This window comes from Vipera berus (assembly GCF_964194415.1).
Source record: "Vipera berus genome assembly, chromosome: 3".
Classification (NCBI taxonomy): domain Eukaryota; kingdom Metazoa; phylum Chordata; class Lepidosauria; order Squamata; family Viperidae; genus Vipera; species Vipera berus.
This window is the reverse complement of record NC_138204.1, coordinates 108,253,509-108,276,939: the sequence shown is the minus strand read 5'-3', so window position 1 is coordinate 108,276,939 and position 23,431 is coordinate 108,253,509. Positions and strand designations below refer to the sequence as shown.

Below are 23,431 nucleotides of genomic sequence, written 5' to 3'. Positions count from 1 at the left end.
GCAACCAGCCACAATATATAGTCTAGCCGCCTGAGGCTGACCAATTGGCAGCCGCCTGAGGCTGACCAATTGCAGGACCAGAGACAGCTTGTCTGGGTTGCTGCGTTAGCTCCTCCAGCAACGCACGTGGTGTAACACCACAAGCCCAATACATAACACCAAGCATGCACATATTTGTTAAACACCAGCTCATTGAAGAATATTTTTATTATTATTGACTGAATCTGGGGAATTGAACAAAACTTAATCTTCTCCTGCTTTGCAAATGGAATTCTCTCCCCTCCTCACTTCTTTAGCATGTGGAAGATATTACTTATTTATTCCCATTTGCTTTCTAGCAGCATTTATGCATCTTCAGATTTCTTAATGCATTTTCCCATTGTTAATAAACATTCAGCCCTCAATTTAGGACCATAGTGGGGACCCAGAATTTCCACTGCTAAGTAAGGCGGCAATGTGAGTTGCATCCAGATTTTGTAATCTTTTTTTTTTTTTGCCACGGATGTTAAATGAACAGTTTCAGCTGATAAGTGAATCACACCATCGTTAAGGGAATCCAGCTTCCCCCATAGACTTTGCTTGTCAGAAGCTGGCTGGAAAGGCCTCAGATGTCAGTCACATGACCTTGAGATGCTGCAACCATCATAAATGCATGCTGGTTGTCGAGTGCCTAATTTTTTATCACATGACCATGGGGATGCTGCAATGGTTGTAAGTGTAAGTCGTTGCTTTCAATGCTGTTGTAACTTTGAATGTTCACTAAATGAATAATTGTAAGTTGAGGACTACCCGTAATCTATTTGCTCTATTTTTCCCATTTATGTGCAACTTGCAAACTTTTAATCCTTTTTTCCCCCTGTCAAACCAATTGTCTTGATCTTTGATAGAATGCTACTCATTGCATTATGCACTTAAGCCAAAATTTGCTGCAAAGTATTCAAGTTCTCAATGCACAGCATATCTGCATATAATATACACATATCTTCTTTTCCCCAGTCAACACACCACTAATTTCACCACAATTGGCACAATGGTTCACAAATACATTAAACAACTAAGAGCCCCCACATCATTGTTTTAATGCCCTACCCTGTTGAAAGCTGAACAATTTATTCATCCATACTTTATTTTCATCAGGACCATATTCCCACAAAACATATATAGATATTCAAGCCTATTCATTTTACCATACATTTTCTCTAGATCAACAATGAAACTATAAGTTTTCTTTTTCTCATTTATAGTCTCAGAGACTTGCTGAAGAACAAAAATTTGCTTGCTTCTTTTCAAAGTAGAAGCTAACTAAACATTCCATCAATTCCTGAACTTCCTTATTTGTTCGTTTGTTTATTTCAACGTAGTGGATTGTGGACAGGGTGCAAACTAAAAAAGACAAAAGCAGCTAAAGATATTAAATTCACAGGCAGCTTGGACTAAAATAACAAAATCCACAAACAAAATAGTGGCCATTAAACAAAGAACAAACATCAACCCGAGGCATGGGACAAAGCTAGGTTTCCAAAGTTTTTAGGAACACCAGGAGAGAGATATTATCCTTATCTCTGGAGGAATATTGTTCCAGAGGGTGGGAACCACAACAGAGAAGGCATGCTTCTTGTTTGCACAAGATGGCAACATTTAATGGACGGAAACTGGAGCATATCCACTCTGTTGGAATATACTGAGTGGGCAGAAACAATTGGAGTCTCAGTGTCAGAATCCATTTATATCATATTCATAAATGGAATGTTTCAAACATATCCTATGGATTCTGCCATCTCCCGAAGAGAAGAGGATAGATGTGTATTGAACCGGCAATAGGCATTTCAAAGGAAAGGAGAAGCCTTTTGAACTGGGGAAACAAAAGGGGGGGCTAGCATCTGGCTTTTGTCACGGTAGACAGCAACAAACAAAAGGGTCCTAACTTCCTTTTTCCCACGATACGAGAGGAAGGATGGGGGGACTGACCAAATGGGGATTAAAGGGGGTTAAACCGGGAACTCTTTATAAGGATTTACATCGTGGAACCATTAAGCCCTGTCTCATTTCCTACAACCGAGCATGTCATAGTAAAGATTTCTTTTGGACTAAAAACCTGGCTCCAAGAGTTTTTGTCTTCCTAAGACGTGGTTTGGGGTGGGTCCTGACACTCAGTCACTTTTTCTGAACTCACTTATCTCATTCCTACACACCTATTAATCTCACCTAACAATCCTATACATCCACTGATATTGGAACAATCATTCCTGTGAATCACATTCACAATAAACCGTGATCTTCCATATGCTACAGTATGATCATCACCGGGTGGTCCCATGCCTTTTTACTTTTATTGCTCACCATTTATGCATGCACATGCGGGCATGCGCGTGCACATACAGACACAGACACACAGACACAGACACACACACACACACACACACACAGAGTGCATACATACCTCTACAAACCCACGTACACATATACACACATACCAACACACCTACTCACATAATTTGAAACCAGGAGACCATGAGTTCTAGTCCCACCTTAGGCTGGGTGATTTCGAGCCAGTCACTCTCTCAGCCCAGCTCACCTCACAATGTTGTTGTTATTGTGGGGAAAATAGGAGGAGCAAAGCAAATTAGGTATGTTTGCCATTTTTAATTATTAATGAAAATAGTAAAGATGGGTTAAAAAAAGAAAATGCAGACTATAGTTCAATGATCTATAAACTCAGAATGTGATTTAGCACAAAGTAACTGTGTAATTTTAACCCTGGCTGGGCTTTATTCTAGTAGCATATTTGCTATATTCTGAGATTTGTTCATTTACAATTTATAATATAGTGCTGAATGTATACAATGGCTTCACAGATTCAGAATGTTAACCAGAAATGAGGAAATCTAATGGATAGTGATCCCCAGATTACTGGAAGTCACTGTCCATTAGATTGCTAGGACATAGAACTAAATAAAAGAAAGGTAAGGGCATGAGAGCTAACATGGAGACAAGAGTTTTGTTTGTGAGCTTACTTTATAAATCAGTGTTAGTTAGGGGCCATGAAATGTTTGATTCCTAGTGACTGTATGAACAAAATGCTCACCATCTTACCTCCTATAATGATTTGTAGTTGTTTCAAAAATATTTTGGTAATTTGTTTGATCCTGTCTATCTTATCTATTGTCTTCTTGTTCTTGTATTTCCCTCAACTTCGTAAAGCATAAACATTTGTTTCTAGTCCATCATATGCTCATATTATAGTAATTTCTACTTGCTGATCATCACCACAAGCACTCAGATATTTTTTATTTAGTCAAGGACTGATTCTTTCTTCTTGAAGGCCATGGTATTCTTAGAATGTCCACATCCACAATTTTAAGATGCAAACCATTGCTTTGACTATTCTGATCTTTGCTATGATGAAAATATTGATATCCTTCAAGATGTTGTCTAACATTATCTTCCTTCCTAGGATTACAGTAAAATCCTCTTCACTTTTCTAGCATATTGCTCATTTTTATCTAGTTCTCAGCCCATGTAAATTAAAATTAGTCACTTTTACTTTTCTAGTTAACAGTAAACATTTTGATTCCCATTATCTCTGATCGCTATTTAATGACTTCTTGCCATATGTTTCTTTCTGGAATATAAGAGGAAGAGCTTCCCCATTACTTTGGCTCTGTGCTCAATAATGTCCTCAATATTTGAGGGGCTGTCACAAAGACGAGGGGGCAAACTATTTACCAAAGCACCAGGAGGCAAGACAAGAACCAATGGATGAAAACTAATCAAGGAGAGAAGCAACCTGGAACTAAAGAGAACTTTCCTAATGGTGAGAACAATCAACTGGTGGAATTCCTTGCCTTCAGAAGTTGTGGGTGCCCAATCACTGGAGGTTTTCAAGAAGAGACTGACAGCCAATTGTCTGAAATGGTATACAATCTCTTGCTTATGCAAGGAGTTGGACTCCAATGTCCCTTCCAACTCTCTTATTCTATGTTCTAAACTGTGAAATAATCTATTGTCTTCTTCCAGGTATCTCCTAGTAGACTCCCATGCAGAATGACCCTGCTTAGCATTTTGAGACCAGCTTAGATGGGCTATATGCTGCCACAATTGAGCCCAAAATTCTGTTGCTAAGATAGATAGTTGTTAAGTGAGTTTTGCCCCATTTTACAACCTGCTAAGTGAGATAGTTGTTAAGTGAATCACTGCAGTTGTTAAGTTGGTAACACAGTTGTTAAGCGAATCTTGCTTCCCCTTTGACTTTGCTTGTCAGAGGGTTGCAAAAGGTGATTATATGACCCCGGGACATTGAAACTGTCATAAATGTGAGCCAGTTGCCAAGCATCCAAATTTTGATCACATAAGCATGGGGATGCTGCAATGGTCATAAGTGTGAAAAATGATCATAAGTCACTTTTTTAGTGTCGTAACTTCAAACGGTCACTAAATGAATGGTTTTAAGTCGAAGACTACTTATATATCCAGACGTAACATAAGTGAAATTCCAACTGACCAGCTTCACAGTTACAAAATGTTGACTATGCTTAGAATAGGCAGGCTTCACTACCATGTAGAAAGACTCTAAAAACAACACCTGTTCTCTCATCTTTCTCTTTATTCGTCACAAATAGAGACATGAAAATGCAGTATGCTTAAGTTGGAATGTTAGAAGCACAATCAATTAACAGCCCAATTGTTTCTAATGGCATTGAGTGCTTCTAGTTAGTGAGCAAATATCTTAGTCCATCTGCCTGAAAAGTACTGACCCCAAAATACTCTCTTTGTAAAGTTTGGAAGGAAAAAAAAACATTCTTTTTTGCCTCATCAGAGCCATAAGTAGCAACTTGAATGACTGCCAAATCCTACTTTTCTAGAAGCAGGGAACTCCTGTTATCCACAGCCAATCTGGCCTAGAGTGAAGGAGTGAAAATGTGACAACCCTGAATTCTGGAACACACAAACTCAGCCCCTGAGACTACCAGTCAGTTTTCGAAATGAACTTGGATTAAAAAAAGAAATAGTCGAACAGGCTATTTGATTTAAATTTCTTCCAAAGTGTGTGTATGCGTGTGTGTGTGCGTGTGTGCATGTGTGCGTGCCTTCAAGGGTACCAGAATTTTTATTATAGAGTAGCAGAATCTTGCAAGTGTGAAGATAGTTCTCTCCACCACCATATTCATGAAAATTAGGGAGATTCATTTCTGAGATGCTTAATCAAACCCACATTTCTGTTCTAAACTCAGATTTTGTTCATCTACAGTAACTTTTGCCTTGGTAGCAGCTCTTCCTGTTCCTTAAGATTAGTCCTTCTTCCCATTACAATGCATTTCAGTTCTGTGTTCCATCCAATTACATCTTTTATATTGATGGGAAAATCGCAGAGGGAAAATGCAGATTCCTTTAAGCTAAAGGCAGGTATTAATAAACTGGGGTTTGGGGCAGGGGATCAAGGTCAAATATATGGACATTTTCTGACTTTTTATAATGTGAATGAATAACAATGCAATGACCAAAACATGGAAAACTGTCTCTTAATGAGTAAAACAAAAGTACAACATTGTTAGAGAATGAGCACCATGCTCAAGCTATATTCAGAAAAACACAGACCTTCATGGGCTTGAGGGAAGTCAGCCAGAGCACAATCCTATACATGTCAACTTAAAAGTAAAACCCATTGAATTAAACAAAGCATTGTTCTTGATAAGATTTGTGTCTCAGGCTCTTGCTGATGTATGTTATTTTTTTCACCAAACATTAGTATTGGTTACTGCCTTTCCTTTTGGAATCCCTCTCTGAACTTTTTGTGAGAGTTTAGAGTGTTATAGAAAAGTCCAGAAACATTTTTTTCTTCATTTGTTTCATGTCTTCTTAACTAGATCTTGGATTCTACTTTGGCAAAATTATAATATAGTTTGGAACAGCAGCAGAAAACTATTCTGGGTCCATAAACTGCATTAAAGATTTTTACATGCTGTCTTCTTCAAATAACATTTATAGCATTTAAAAATACTACAGATCAAATATGTTTTATGAAATACATTTTAGGGCTGATTTGTTCATTGTCTTCTCCACTTGGTGATTTTCCCCACAAGCAGATGATATTATTTTTAAAGATAATTTTCCACCCATTTATTGAGATAATTTTCTGCTTATTTCAGCCACGGGGCTTTCCAATGGCAGAAAAGAGTCTAGAATCACATTGAAGATGAGGATATAGTTTTAGTAGAGGAATCCATTTCAAAACTAAGAGTCTAATTCAAACTGAATAAATAAACAAAAATCATGAAACAACTTGATAGGTACAAGAGATGTGATTTAACTTTGTAAAAATTACAGACAGCCTTATCATGATGTCATTGTCTTCAAGGCTGTTGTTTATTTTTTATTTTTTTTAAAAAAATGCAAGCTGCAGCAGAACCCAGACGTGATAGATTGATGTCATCTATAAATGAATTAATCTGTTGGATAGGAAAATTGCTTTGCTATAATTATATATGGGCAGTTAACTAACCAGCCATCAATCTCATATTTGAAGTTTGTAGTTTTCAAACAAATAAGCAAGAAGTATCACATCTTGTAATAAACCTGAGTAATACCAGTTCAGAAGAACAACGAACAGGGCCCTGGAGGAGAAGAGCAAGAAGAGCTAGGAGGGCATGGAGTTAAACACATCATCAGTTTAGAGGCCTTGTGTTGCCACAAGTGATCCAAGTCCAGCTTCCCTTGAATTCCATTGACCCTTATCTAGCACCAATTTAGCACTGACTTAATTGACTAGATTCTTGTGTATAGGTTTGAATAAATCTATGCTGCAACTTTATGAATGATCCTGATTCTTTGCATCTGACAGGTACCAGGAAATGTTGCTTTGTGCAAGTTAGCATCTCTCATTGAGCATAGAACAAAAGTAATGGAAAGGTTCTTCCATTCCAGGAAGTAGAATTTTATCTTGGAGTGCAAATTCTTGCCAAAAATCTATGGCAAGAAATGAGAATACATTTTGAGAACATGTATTTTCTTAACAGGGATGTTATTATTTATTATTAATGTGCTATTTTTTAACATATTGTAAAGGGTGTTGTCTATTGCTGGTCTGTGACTGTAATAAAATTATACTGTATTCATTCATTCATTCATTCATTCATTCATTCATTCATTCATTCATTCATTCATTCATTTAGGTATAGTCAGGGCTTTTTTGTCATAGAATGCTCAGAACGGAGTTCCGGCACCTTTTTTGGATGGAACCTTGTAGGATAGGCAAGGCGGGTTGTATGATGTGTGAGTTCCGGCACCTTTTTGTTTTACAAAAAAAGCACTGGGTATAGTCAATCCAGCATGAATTTTACCAGCTCTACTTGTGATCCACTCCTAGTCTCTACTTTCCAACCAATACTCCCACACTCAGGCACTTCCTCACAAAAGGTCCTTTTTCCATTTACTGTACCAATATGTGAAAATAGTCTAATCTTTGAGGAAACATTTTCTTCTTGTGTTAAGACTTTTAAAATTTAAACAATATCACACCAAATTGTTCCTGATGTTTTAGGTTTTTGTGGGATCCTTTTTTGGCAAATGAATCAATCACTGCTTTGAGTTATTTTAATTTTAATGATTTGGTGTGATATCTAAATAGATCAACCTTTCTACTATTGTACCACAGAGGAAATCATACATAAAACTTCATAGTGAAGGATAGAAAAGAACAGAAAAAGTCTTCTCAATTACAATATGCCTCTTATGTATTTGGAACTGTAGAGCAGTTAAAAGTGATGTCTAAATGAAGATGACATTTCCAGGTTCTATAGCTAACATTTTCCCTACATCACCATTCATTTAAAGAAATAGAAGGTAAAGAATAAAAGGCAAAGATCCTTTTATTCCTTTCTAATTTATGTTAGAAAACAGTAATTGCAAAGCTTCTTTATGCTTAACCTTGCAAGCCACAGTTAACTAAATCTCATATATCAGTTGTGGATCACTAAACAAAAACAGATGCCCAGCAAAGTTCAATATATGTGAGTGTATTTGGTTTTCACTCAATTCATCTAACTTTCCTTATAAATATCAGGATTACAGCTCTCACAATTCCAACCTAATGTGGTCAGATGTTTCGAATTTAGGGACTTCCAGACACAACATAAATCCTCTTAATTCAAAATATTTTGCCAACTAATCATTGGTCAAAAATGCCTCTTTGGGAAGAATTTGAAAGGATATGTGCTTGGTAACTGCAGGTGCCTTATTTCAACCCTTTTTAAATCTTGATTCAAGCCTTGTTTAATGAGATAAAAACCATTGTCTCCTTGTCAGATGAGGTCTTGCAAAATGAGACTCTTGGTCCTATGGAAGCCTGCAGTGACTTCTGATTTTGATGGTTGCGTTATTCTTCTGGACCATGTCTGTGAGTTGGAGACTGAGCACTATGTTCCTTGTAGGAACAGTCTCAGACAGAAATGTTAGGTAACTCTGCCTCTCTTGCCCATGGTGTTGTTTAATATCTTTATGAAACTGGTAGAAGCTGGCATCAGACTTCTAGTGCTGAGTATCACCAGTCTGATGATGACGGTCTTTTTTCCCACAGTGTCTGAATCAGAAGAGGTTGTGTGTGTTCTGAATTAGTATTGGAGGCCACCGAAGGGTGAATGAGGGTTAATAAATCAAGACAAAATTGGTCTGGACAATCTAGCAGGGCTCACTTCACCTCATGTTTATGTTATAGTAGTAGCCTTAACCCTAACCCTTGTACTTGGTCTGGAAGCTCCAGCAAAACAGCCCATTGAGCTATCTGGCCATTCATACCTTAACAAAACTTTAACTGAAGCTGCCAATTAGGTACCAAGACTTGTTCAAGGTTTTAATTATGACGTACAAGACTGTAAAAACATGGGCCCAAGGTGGCTATTAGATAGATTTGATCAGCCAATGAGGTCATTGAGGAGGTATGCCAAGGACTGCAGAAAGCTTTCTGCTGGCTGTTTGCAGGCAGCTCTTGCACTGACATTGTTTCCTAACTGGAACTTGGCAGGTCAAAATGTGTGTCTGGGGAGCAGCTGGTGCAGAGAAATAGAAACTGCAGCAGAAATTGGTCAGTGGGAGAAAGATTTTGAATCCCTTGCTTGCTACTGTTTCAGCATTATGTCTATGAAGATTCTCAGTCATCCAGGTCATGGTTATCCCAAAGGTGCTTTTTCAAGAGGCAACTGGACTGTTTCAGCATTAATTTCATTCCTTCACAAAACTGCTTTTATCTAATGAAAGGGATGTACTGACTTCGGGATGATACTGGGATGTCAAGACTTTCTGTGCAGTACAAATAAGACCTCCCCCCCTTTTTTCCCCATTAGTCATGTTAATCATGATCTGTCATCAGCCTTTGAAAGAGGCAGTTTTAAACTATGGAATGTTTTCTCCTTAGACCCATACAGTCCAGCAGCAGTTGCAAATTATATAAAATCTGATGCTCGTTGCTTTTATTCCATCAAAAGGGGAGGTCAAATAATGGAATCAGAGTGTAGGAAAGAGCTCCAGAGCTGGAATCCTCAGACTTTCACAAGCAAGTTTGTCCAAACTTTGTTTGAAAGCCTCGAGCAATTGAGTGTCCGTGACTCAGGAGGCAGGCTGTTACACTGCTTAACAGCAATCATGGTCAGGAAATTCCCTATTTCAAGTTTGGATATCCCTCTTCAATGTTCCTTCCTATTGTTTCTTGATTTATCAGCACTCAAGGGAATAAATTCTCCTCTTCCCTGTGACAGCCTTATTACTTGTCCTTATTAGTCTTTTTAGGTTGTTGCAGACGTAGATCCTTTCTTTCAGCTGCCTTGCTAGGCTGCCTCTGTCACTCCACTGTTTCCTGATGAAGACCATGCTGTACCATCCTGTCTTTATCATGCAAAAGAAATTGGCATTCATGTGCATTTGTGTGGGTGTGCAGCTTATCCCATTCCATGATACCATTCACATTAGTTTTTATCTGTCAAGGGAAAGAAAGTAAAAATTCATCACTTCTCCACTTTTCTGTAGCACTATCATATCCGATAGATGTTTTTCCACCATTTTGGAGATGCTGACAAAGGGAAAGAGGAAGCAAAGCTGGAGGAAAAGCAGTAACAATAGCACTGCTCCATAGAGCTTTACAGTCCTCTCTAAGTGGTTTACAAATGTTAGCATATTGCCTCCAACAATCTGGGTCCTCATTTTACCAACTTCAGAAGGATGGAAACTGAGCTTACTTTGAGCCCTGTCAGGATCAAACTCCAGGCTGTGGGCAGAATTTGCCTGCAATACTGCATTCTAACCATTGCACCACCAGAGCTCAAGCAATCAGCTTTGCTTAAAGTGTCCTACAGATGCATAATCAGATCTTGGTGTTTGGCAGAGGGTAGGATAGGGATTGGCTATGGGGGCTGCAAATGTCATACTAGCAAATAGTTTGGGGCCAACTCAACAATGAGTAGAGAGTATATCTATATAGCATCAGGAAAAACTCTTAGATGCTCATTTCCCTGTGTAATGTGTAGCAGAGTTCAGTCCCGTTTTGTACAATTGTTACACTGGGTCAGTCAGAACATACATCATAAATGCAGATAAAAGCAATAGATAGCTACCGGAATGATTTCATACTGAATTTTTGGAATGGCCAAAGTCTTTGGAAAAGTGCAAGTTCTAGCAAGACTTACTTTCAGTGGCATTGAAGTAAGTTTTGGGGGCTACCGTCAGGCATGTGAGCTGCAGCCTTGCCTCTGGAAACCTGGGTAAATTCCAGGTGGTGCAGGGTGACTGCTGAAGGGAATGAAATCAGCTTGGCAGCCATGGCAGATCCTGGGCAGGTCTGAACTGTAGGTTCCTCTCAGGTACTTGGAATCTAAGAGACATGCCTGAACTTGATTGTATGCATTGGCAGCCAAAGTGAGGATTAGCTGGAGCAGCTGTTGATGATTCTCTGGGTTTCTGACAAATATGTGGTTATTCTCAGTGAGATGGATAACATGTTGGCTGGGTAGGTGACAGAGATGAAGACATGTATGCTGTTCGGGGGGGGGTGTTCTTTCTGCTCTGTACTAGTATCAGAAATTTCTGCCTTTTCATTAGGACTTGTTCGTATTTTGCATAGGGGTACATGTTTAGATAGATGCAGTTGCTTAGTTTAAATCCTATTCCCAAGAATAAATCCTAAAATGAATTCATGTTATTACATTGTTAAGAAACTTGCTTGTTTTGCAAATCTTTCTCAGTCCATCTCAATATCTTGAAACAGAACTGCACTAGTGCTGAATAATCCATTGGGCAGGGTGCTGATGGCTATAAGGCTCCTAAAGATCTGAGAAAAAGATTTGGACCCAACAAATTTTTATTATATAGATCTATGACTATGCTATAAATTTATCTCTTTGGAAGAGACTTCAGTTATGACTGTGCTCACAGCTTAAAGGATTTCAATCCAGTTCTGCATTATACTATATCTTCTGTGGTTTACCTTATATATTCATGCGTAAGCCCATCCACGGATTAGTTGACTCTCAAATTTTTAATCATAATATCATGAAAAAATGTGCTGCCTGTAGATAAACTGACGCTGAAAAGCTTCATATGTTTTAATTTGCACAATTGGCTTATCTGCCATTGCTGCATTTTTTATAATATTTTGGTTAAAAATTCAAGGAGGTCTGCTGATCTGCAGATGGGTTTATGCACAAGTTTATACAGGATATATATGGATATTTTTTAAAAGGAGAGGGGGAAAATACCACATATACTTGTGGATAAACCCATTCTTGGTTAAGCCAAACCCAGTTTTTGGGTGTATTATAGCATCTAACCTCCTTGGCTCATCAGTGAGCATATATGATATATTTCTAACAGTCACAGCCTTTACTCTATAAAATCTCTAGATATTGAAGTGTCAATACTGAGAAATCTAGCAGAGATTCCTGCGGTCTCCACATTCTAAGAACAATCCTGGGATTTCCAAAGACTGTAAATGGCTGGCTAATATTAAACCATTTTGTACATACGGCTGTGATGTTTCTTTACTCCTGCTGGGAGGAGCCAAGATGGTGGACAGGCAGCAAAGGCTATAAAGAGCTCCTCCAAAAGTAAAAGCTTTATTTTATTTTACTTTATTTTTATTTTAACTTTTTAACCTCTTTTAATATTGTATTTTTAACCTACCCCTTTTTAATTTATTTTAACCTTTTAAAACCTTTTAAACCCATTTTTAACCCATTTTAACCTTTTTAAACCTAGTTTTAAACTTATTTTTAAACCTGTTGAATGGTGAAAAGGAGGAAGAGACAGCACTCTGCAGCAGAGAGTTTATCCAAGCCATTGAATCAGCAGAAAATGGAAGATTATATTGCAAACAGACAGTCTGTTTGAGTAAGTAACTCATTCACAGGCACCTTATCAGATAAATTTATGTGACTCATTGGAATGGGACTTACAAACCGAACTGGAAAGCAAACAGCATGTAGAGCTGTCCTCCTCCCTCTCGGAGAATGGCTCCCCTCCTTGGAACCCAGCAGCAGTCTTCTTTGCACAGGAGGGAGATGTAACAAATCTAAAGGGGGAAATGTGACAGACTTCCTCTCCAGACAAAGTTTGCTTACAGCTCAAACTGTAAATTCAATATATGATCTTTTGTCAATTGTCATAAATAAGGTCGACTGCCTGAAAGAATCTTTCGCAAAGCTTGTTAGGAGCCACCCAAATACTGCAGAAGGACTTGGGAGGACAACCATAGATAGACATGGGATGGCTAATTCAGAAAATGAAACTAGAGAAGGACTTTGTCTTCCTTCCGAAAATTTGAACCCACATAGAGAAAACACTCAATCGAGTAAAGGCCCAAGAGATGACCAATATAACTACAGTCTGCAAACTAACCAGGTTACTTTGCAAATTTATGACAAGAGAGTAAATAGAGGCTGTTGGAGTAATAGAGAAGCTGTTAGGCTGTCCCTGAGCCAGCTGCTTCGCTATGAATTCACTCTGATAGATCTACTACACGCAGAGTGGCTGCCAGCAAGAACGCAATGTATGAGAATTCTCCTATCGTTCAAGCAGCCCACAATTCCCTCCATGCTCTTCAGAATGAAGCCCTTTCTGAGCACCTTTTCAATATTTCCAATAAGGGTCTTTTGCTCAGACAAAGTGTGCCCACTCCTGAAACAGCGTCACCAAGAGGGAACCGTCACCTTAAATCCAGGCTGCAACAGCCCTCACAGTACTAAGCCTGAGGCTGCTACAACTGAACTGACCCTGAGAAGGCAAAGGAGCAATATACAAACTGTGTTACCCACAGCTGCAGGAACTGCTGAGGATGTGCCAGAGGAAATGCTGATTGACCTATTCAGTGCATTGCCGGAACCTGAGCAAGTTAATATCATTCAAAGATTGGATGACCTAAAAGAGGCACTGACAACAACTCAATCTACAGGAAAGCCTCTGTTTAATTTGGCTCCACTAATCACACACCCTTGTGACAATATATTTAATCAACAATCTGCCTTTACCTCAATAGTAAAAAAAGGTACTGCCTGTTGTGATTCAGGGTCAGCCTGTGGGTTCGGCAGTTGGGTCGGACGATTCAGAGGAGGAGGAGGAGGGGGGTGTTGGAGAGCCTGCAGAGGACAGTCCTGAGGCTTCGCAGAGCCCTCAGCCAGGCCCCTCTCATCTGGATACTACGCAGACCCAGCTGTGTGAGCCTGACAGCATGGATGAAGATGACCCACAGCTGGCCCTGTTCAAGGATGCCCGACGCAGGAGGCAGTCAATCAGGAGTAAACAGAGGAAGGCAATGGGGCACCTCGGAAGGAGGCAGAGAGAAGCCATGCCTTGAACTGTTTAAAAGGAGAATGTGTAGGAGGGGTGGTTTGCTGAAGGCAACTGTTTGAATAGCTCCTGTTTCATGGTTCGTGTTTTTGTTTTTCTCTGTTTGCTCTGTTTTGTGTAAATAAATTTGGCAGGCTTAATTCCAGCCTCTTGCCTTTTTGTAAAGGGGTTGTCCCTGCCTTTTCTGCAGGGCCGGTAGTAGGCTGGAACAGAACACTGTCACACAGGCTGACAGTGGTGTAACTGCACTGACTGACCCAGCCTCTGAGAAACAACTGACAGACAAAGGGCTTTATCACGCAGTGCCCCCTAAGCTGACAAACACTAAGGATATAATCCAGCTTCCATCCTTATTTGATTTAGAAGTTCCCACAACATCTTTTCACAAGATGAATGGACATAAATCTACATTTATAGACTTAAGCCGGAGTACCTGCCCATTGGAAAAAAATCATTCTTGGAGCAAGAGCAGAGGCACGCTGGCAACTGAGATATAGAGGAGCAACAACAAGTTCTGCAACCCAGTAGGAGAAATATCGAACCTCACAACTGTGTTTATATGGGAAGCATAGATGATATCGACCTGGCTCCAATGTCTAGTTGACATCTGGCATTTTTACCATCTAGCCAATCAACCAAGCCAGACCATCTTGCCTCCGAGAACCCCATAGAGTTGATGACCTGGAACGTAGCTGGCTGGAAAGGGATGGTTGATAGTGGACTAATGAGCTTTCTCTCTAGATTTGACGTAATAGCCTTTCAAGAAACCTGGTTAACAAGTGGACGAACCAGTACAACTGCCAGGTTTTCAGGGATGGGCCTCCCAGCCCAAAAAACAAAGAACAAACGGAGACCCTCTGGTGGGCTATGCATTCTTATAACGCAAGAGTTGCAATGGCAGGGGGAGAAATTATATAACAAAGATAAGTATCCGTACTTCCTAGCTGTCAAATTTGAATATGACCAGTTTGAGTTAATATTGGTAAATGTGTATATTCCTCCAAGCACATCCCAGCATTATAATTCCAAATACTGGATGGGCTTGGAAGTTATCCTAGAAGATATATCTGTACTGTACCCTCAGTCCATAGTGGTATTACTAGGAGATCTGAACGCTAGGCAGGGTCCCTCTTTGTATGAGCTTGCCTAGAAGAAGGGAATCCCAGGGGAGTTGTTTGATAACAATCCTCAGTGGCTCTCGAGAGACTGTAAAAGTAATGCCGCTGGCCTGCTCCTAGTCTCCTTAATTTTTAAGGGTAATCTCCAAATTTTGGGAGGTAAGGATAAGAATTACACATACCCTTATACATACCATTCGGCCAATTCAAATAGTGTACTGGATCTCTTTTGTGTGTCTAGAGATAAGGCCGACCTCTTTTTGGAGGTCACAGTACACCTTAGCAACAATAGCGACCATCAGCCTGTAAGCATGGCCGCTCAGATTTAAGGCCATATAACATGGCTGACAGATGGCTCACCAAAAAGGTAGAGGTGACCCAAAATAAAAGGTTAATTTGGGCCAAAGTTGATACTAAAGCAATATTAGAATGCATTAAAACAGAGAATGCTACTAAGTGGGCTAGAACAATCCAGTCATCTACTACTGAATGGATATCAGCCTTCAATGCATTCCCCAATCTGTGTAATATACTGAAGAAACATCTAACAGCTAAACCTGCTACAAAAAGAGCCCTAGTGGGTAGACCTCGCTGGTTTGATCTTGATTGCCAGTGACTGAAAAAGAAATTGAAGGCAGCCATGAGGCTTGCCCAGAGGAATCCTACTGCCCATATACAAGCTAAGATGCTGCACACAAGAAGGGAATATAAAAAAAACTATAACATTAAAGAAAAAAAGTTTTGCCATTTCAATCTGGTCAGAACTCGAGTTGGCTGCCAGAAGCCATAACTCAGTATTATTTTGGCACTCTGTAGCAGGTATCCTGAAGGAACGGAGATTTGCGTTTGATATACCAATCTCTCCTGAGGACTGGGAGAATTATCATCAGTGCTTGTTTGCTCCCACTGAACCGGTAAAGAAACATATCTTCAAACAGTGATTTAGTGAACCCTAGAACTCCCCCCCTTGGCCACCAGTCTCAGAATAGGAGATACAGTCCATCATTAAAAACTTAAAGAGCAATAAAGCCCCAGGTGAGGATTTTTTACCAGCAGAATTATTTAAGAAATTTCCCAATTGGTGGGGCCCTGTATTAGCAGGTCTTTTTACACACATAAATAACACCTGCCATATACCAGATGGGTGGAAGATGGGAATAGTTGTCCCTGTATATAAAAAAGGGAATAAAAAGGATCCAAGTAATTACAGGCCCATCAGCCTGATTGACATTGTAGCAAAAATATATGCTAGGCACCTTTTGAACAGAATTGAAATCTGGGTAGAGGAAAACAATATCCTCACAGAAGAACAAGCAGGTTTTAGACAAAACAGATCTACTATTGATAACTGCTTTGTCTTGAACCATCTAATTGCCAAATATGCCTAAAGAGGAGACCCCTGTTTGCTGCTTTCATAGACCTTACAGTGGCATTTGATATGGTAAATAGAGAAGTACTATGGAGTAAACTGACATATCTTAAAATAGTACCTAGACTCCTGGCTTTGATTAAAGCCCTTTACACAAGTACCTGTTTGAGGGTGCAGTATGGGGTTAATGGGGCCCTGACTAACAGGATTCACACAAATAAATGGATAAGGTGAAGGTTGTGAGAGTGTGGTGGCGCATCAGCTCCCTTTGTTCCTGGAGGAAGCTGATTATCTGGACCCGTACCAATCGGGCTTCAGGCCCAGGTATAGCACGGAGACGGCATTGGTCGCGCTGGTGAATGATCTCTGGCGGGCTCGGGACAGGGGTTGTTCCTCTGTCCTAGTCCTATTAGACCTCTCAGCGGCTTTCGATACCATCGACCATGGTATTTTACTGCGGTGTCTCAGGGGGTTGGGAGTGGGAGGCACCGTTTTACGGTGGTTCTCCTCCTACCTCCTGGGACTTTCGCAGTCGGTGTTGGCAGGAGGGCAGAGGTCGACCTCGAGGCCTCTCGTTTGTGGAGTTCCTCAGGGGTCGATCCTCTCGCCTCTCCTGTTCAACATCTATATGAAGCCACTGGGTGAGATCATTCGTGGTTTTGGGGTTGGGTATCATCAATATGCTGATGATACCCAGCTTTTCATCTCTACCCCAAACCACCCCAGTGATGCCCTCGATGTGATGTCCCGTTGCCTGGAGGCGGTTCAGGTCTGGATGGGGAGGAACAGGCTTCGGCTCAATCCCGACAAGACTGAGTGGTTGTACGTGCCGGCATCTCGGGAAATTCAGATTATTCCATCTCTAATCATGGGGGGTGAAATATTACCCCCCATAGATAGGGCTCGCAACTTGGGTGTCCTCCTAGATTCACAGCTCTCCTTGGAAGATCATATAGGAGCTGTGACTAGGGGGGCCTTCGCCCAGGTTCGCCTGGTGCGCCAGTTGCGGCCCTATCTGGGCCGGGATGCCTTGCGTATGGTCACTCATGTCCTTGTGACCTCTCGTTTAGACTACTGCAATGCTCTCTACATGGGGCTGCCCTTGAGGACTACTCGGAGGCTTCAGCTGGTGCAGAATGCGGCCGCACGAGTGGTGGTGGAGGCTTCTCGATACTCCCATGTAACACCTCTTCTCCGCGAGCTGCATTGGCTGCCAGTTGCCCTCTGGGTGAGATTCAAGGTGCTGAATCTCACCCAGAGGGCAACTATAAAGCCCTAAATGGCAAGGGTCCGGACTACCTATGGGAGCACCTGCTGCTGGCATCAACTTCCCTTCGTTCAGTGCGCTCCCACAGAGAGGGCCTCCTCAGGGTGCCGTCGGTCAAAGAGTGTCGACTGGCAGCTGCCAGGGGGAGGGCGTTCTCTGTGGGCACGCCAGACCATTGGAACTGTTTACCGGTTGAGCTCCGGATGGCTCCTGACCTTCGCTCCTTCCGCCGTGACCTAAAAACTTACTTATTTGAACAAGCCGGCCTGGTCTGATGGGTGTGGGGTATTTTAATATTAATTTTATTAATTTTTATTGTAATTTTGGGCTACACTATTTAATTCTTTCTTAAATTTTGTACATTGTATTTTTATTGTATTGCCCTGTACACCGCCCTGAGTCCTTCGGGAGAAGGGTGGTATAGAAATTAAATTATTATTATTATTATTATGTATCCTGGCCCCATTATTATTTAATTTGTACATCAATGACTTGCCAGGGTTAATGAAGAATACCATGGTACACATGCCGATGATCCTAAATACTTACTGTAACAGCTTACTTTATGCTGATGATATGATTTTATTATCATACAAGTAGGATTACTGCTAAGCTTGTAAGCCGCCCTGAGTCTTCGGAGAAGGGCGGGATATAAATGGGATTAAAATAAAATAAAATAAAATTACATAGGCTATTAAGAAGATTCAGCTCTTGTTGCCAGGATAACTCCCTAATCATTAGCAAATCTAAATAAAAAATAATGGTGTTTTGAAGAAACCATCAGAGACATAAGTGGCAATTAGATGGTGAACCAATTGAACAGGTTAACACCTTTTTATATTTGGGCGTACCTTTTTCCAAGACTGGATCTTGGGCCTGCCATCATCAATGAAGTACATTTAGAGCAAAAGCCCATTTGAATTTACTGCTCAAACTAAAGAACCATAGTTGCCCAGGGTCCCTAGCCCCATTAATCAAGGTTTATAAGGCTAAGGTTACCACAATGCTCTTGTATGGAGCAGAAATTTGGGGTCTTTACTCAGCCACAGTCCTAGAACAAACAGAGTCCCAGCATTTGAGATGTATTTTGGGTGTAGATCCAAGAACATTTGCTGCAGCAGTTAGAGCTGAATTGGGAATTCATACAATTCATGCATTATCTAAAATTAGAGCTTATAACTACTGGTGCAAAGTTAATGAAATGGAGACTGATAGACTCCCCAGGTTATGCCTACTAGAGCAAATAAAACTACAATCACAAATCTCCTGGATCACCAAACTAACAAATTTTGTAAGAAGCTGTGGCCTTCCTGTCTCTTGCGTAACAGGAGAACAATCCAAAAAAAGAGTTGCCCAAAGAATTAAGGATATAGAAGCACAAACTGATATAGCTATCCTTGGTAAGGTGGGTAACTTGAAATGGCTGAGTAAATACAAACGTACTTTTCAACTAGACAGTTATTTGAAGTCACAACTCCCAAAACATCTCAGGGAGATATTTACTTGAGCGAGATTTGAACAGCTTGACACAATGGTCAGATATGGGAGATTTCATGCTATACCCTACAATAAGCGTCTCTGCATTTGCGGAGCGGCAGAGGTAGAAGACCTGGCTCACATCCTATTTGACTGTTGCCTGTATAAGAGGGTGAGAGACAGGTATCTTGGTCTATGTACCAAACGAATGACCCATTGGGATCCCCATATCAAATAACTTACCTTATGTCCAGCCAGAACTTGAAAATAACATTTAACGTAGCACAGTACCTAAACAAAATGATTCGGTTGAGATCTGCATATGTGGGACTGATTGGGGTAGATTGCAAGGGCAACTCCAAAATATAATTTTATCATATTTTATCTATAGCTTAAATTATTGTACACTATTACAATTTCATTTTAGATTGTATTTTATTACCATTTCATTTTAAATCGTATTTTATTCTAATTCCATTTTAAATTGTATTTTATCAAATTCCATTTTAAATTGCTTTTATCAAATTTTAGTAACTATTTGTTGCTGGAACTTTGCACTTTGATATGGCCCAAGGGCTAATCAATAAAGAATAATAATAATAATAATAATAATAATAATAATAATAATAATAATAATAATAATAATAATAATAATAATAATAATAATAATAATAATAATAATAATAATAATAATAATAATTATTATTATTATTATTATTATTATTATCTAAGTCCATCTTAACTCATTTGTTCACAATTCTGAATAATTGCTTTCCTGTCCCTTGCTGTATTACTTCTCCTTTCTTATCATTTACCTATTGCCCTGCTACTATTAAATTTTAGATTATAAGATTTCCTGAGGCAGGAAAATGACACAACACATACAATAATACAACATAAAGGTAATTAATATATTGACTAATTTTATCCAGCAGTGCAAATGATTTTGTTGTTCAGAACTGCTAGGGAGGAAATTTAAATGAGGAGCAAGGCAGTTAGGGATCAAAACTAACTCACTTCCTTACTGTCCCAGTTGTAAGGTACTTCTGTGTTTCAACATGGAAAGGTCAGTTTTGCTTCCCTCAGGAACTTCTACATACTAAATTAGGATAGTACTTCTGTTTGGCTCTGTGGGGGAAAAGAAAAGTATTTGGAACTTGGGAAATCAAAAAGAATGAGAAGTAATACATGTCTGCTCTTCTAGATTGCATTATATTAAGGAAGGAAAATCACATTATCATTAGTAGTGTTGCAAATGAGATCCTAATATTTCAATAAATGTAAACTGCACAATAAATCCAATCACCTCTGCCTTTTTTGCCTAACAGTGGCTATTCCATTGCTTTGTCTTCTAGCCTGCAACTGCAATGGGAAGTCCAGACACTGCATCTTCGACCTTGAGTTACTCAGGCGACAGGGAAATGGGTATCGGTGCCTCAACTGTATTGACAACACGGATGGAATAAACTGTGAGCGATGCAAAGAGGGTTTCTATCGTCGGTCTCAACAAGATCGTTGCATGCCCTGCAACTGCAACCTCAGAGGTAGGCAGATACAGATTTAGGAAATGAGGAAAGAAAGAAAAAACCAGCTCTCATTCATAGGCCATCTCCCCACCCACACACAAACATGCAAATCGTACCTGGCAACATCCACTCTAGGAAGAAGAGTGATACAGAACTAAATAACAACAATAAATAATATTCAGAAAGAACTGTGATAGCATTGTTAGAGAAGGTTGGAGGCTGGGCTCTTTATGTTAGATCAACTAGTAGATTATCATGATCAATGTTTATGTTCTATGTTATTTTATGTTCTAAAATAAATATCATTTGTCAGTTACCACCCACTGGCAATATTTATAATTATGTTTACTGACATCTCGATTAGGATCGAGAGCAGTTTCAATTTCAGAGATGCCCGAGCCATGCCTCAGAGCATCACTACATCCTATGAGACAAAAATCCACAATCAGCTTACTAGACCATATTGTGTTTGTACAGAAAAGGAATGAGTAAATGGCAATCAAACATATATTTTGGTAATTGACCAGCATAGTATTACACACTCAACCTAATGAATTAGAAAAAGATAGACAAAAGAAAAAAAATCTGGGCTTGAATATGAGATAACAGCATAAAGCAAAATATTTATTTCTGTATTGTTATAATTATTGTTGCTACTACTGATACTATAATTTTGTAATTCCCATTAAATTTGTATTTCTGACTATAAACCAGTAGTTTAATCTAACATACATATACTGAGGAGAAAAACTTAAATTTAAAGTATCCGTATTTATCAAGCCAACAATCACCTCTCATGTAATTTTATTGATTGAATTGAGTGAATCACTAAATTTATTTATTTATTTAGCAATATTACACAGCTGCTGGATGTACTCTGGGCACCATAAAACCAGCCACAATTTAAACAATATCATGACATTAAAACTCTTCAAATAATAAATATAATAAAAATAAAAACAATAAAAATAAACAAAAAAGTAAGATTGCAGGAGAATAACAACCATCAGGTCCATCAGGAGAGGCAGATTACATTGCGTGACGTATCATGACGTATCGTGACTTTTTTTGATTTTGCGGAGCAGGAGTGGGCGTGGCCTGCACATGATGCATCCAGCTTGCAGGCCACCAGTTTGACACCCCTGCCTTATTGTTTCCAAACATCAGTACTTGTTATGTATATAGGGGATGTTTCCACAGTAATGAGCCACTGACACCACCAGGTGGCATGGTATCCTGTCCAGATTGGCAGGGTAGTCCTTGGCGGGAAATCCAGATAAGGGGAATGGTCCCAGGTATACCTGGCTAGGTATATAAGAGGGGCTAATAGCCCTTTGTCCCCAGTCATGTGTTAACTTCAATAAAGGTCTATTATGCTGAGCCCTGTTGTCCGGAGTCATCCATGCGGTCCAGAACCCACTACACAATAGTGGTGACGAAGGTGGGATGCTGTTTCACGGAGATCTGAAGTCACTTGGAAAGGAGGAAAGGCAAATCTTTCCCGAGAAACCTTCCAAGCAAAGCAGTATCCACAGACCGGGCGCGCCATGGCGAGGTTCTGAAACACCAGCGAATTCCGTTTTAACATCGACGAACCCGAACGGTGGGAAGTGCACCTGGGACGGATCAAAGGGTTCCTGCTGATCAACAAGATCACGGAAGACCGGATGAAAGCAGCAGCCCTGCTGTGCCTCAGTGGCCAGGATGTATACGATGTGGCCGTCGGATTGTGCGCACCAATGGCCGTCGCATCCGTCCTGTATGATGAACTCATGGAAAAGCTAGCTGAACATTTCATGCCGTCCAGGGCTCCAATTTTTTGGCGTTTCCAATTTTCCCAGCGCATCCAGCTCCCGGGTGAGACAACATCACACTACGTTGCGGCTCTGAGACAGGGTGCCTGTTTGTGTAAGTTCCCTGATCTCGAAGATAGAATTCGAGACCAGGTGGTGTTCGGGCTTAGAGATCATCAGTGCTGTCAAAAAATCCTCGCAAATCCGCCGATGAATCTGCGAGAAGTCCTAGACGAGGTAATGGCTCACGAGGCAGCCAATGGCGCCGGCAAGCCCACACACCATCCAGGCAGCAGCCCGGGTGGGAGAATACATCATGAATGTGCCACAAACAGCGGATACGGAGAAACAGACGGAGAGGCAGAGATAGATGTGGTCCAGCAAAGGCCAGGGAAACAGCCAACGTGGCGAGACAACGACGGAAGCCATCGGAAATACACATCGGTCAGCAAAAGCACCGCTTGCAGCTGCAGCTGCAGAGAACCAAGAACAACCAACTACACCAGCCAAAAATGTGCCAGCTGTGGAGGAAACCATCTGAGAGCATCCTGCAGATTCAGATCTGCGAAATGTCGCTCCTGCGGCAAGACGGGGCATATCGCAGCCATCTGCCAGAACCGCAACCGGGACAGCCTGAACGAATTACAAGCCATGGCATCGGCACTCGAAGGTACTGGGTCCCCACAGCGCATTTCATCGAAATCTGGGGGGAGCAGGCGGACCGTGTCTCATACAGAGATACACCAGTTGCTCAAGCCTAAAATTACAATACAGGTCCATCTGCAAGGGGTACCTTGCACAATGGAGCTTGACTCTGGTTCCGCAGTCTCAATAATTTCATATGAGACATTTAAAGGAATTTGCGACAGGAGCAAGCGGAGAATCCCTTTAAAGCCCACCACATTGCTGCTGTCCAACTTTCAGCATTCCCCCATTAAAGTCAGGGGAAAGGCTACCGTGGTTGTGGGGTTCAAGGAGTTCCAGGGTCCATTGGATGTCCTGGTGACCGACGGGCGGAGAACCAGTCTAGTGTGACTGGACTGGTTCGATGTCCTGGG

At 40.5% G+C, this 23,431-nt stretch overlaps 1 protein-coding gene across 1 annotated transcript in view; it reads left to right on the top strand.

Annotated features, from left to right (window-relative positions):
* LAMC2 (laminin subunit gamma 2) overlaps window positions 1-23,431 on the top strand; it is an 83,988-nt gene that overhangs the window by 9,986 nt on the left and 50,571 nt on the right. Inside the window, exon 2 of the mRNA XM_081323234.1 lies at window positions 20,410-20,598. Coding sequence (XP_081179360.1) covers window positions 20,410-20,598 — 189 coding nt within the window. The remainder of the gene's footprint in view (window positions 1-20,409; window positions 20,599-23,431) is intronic.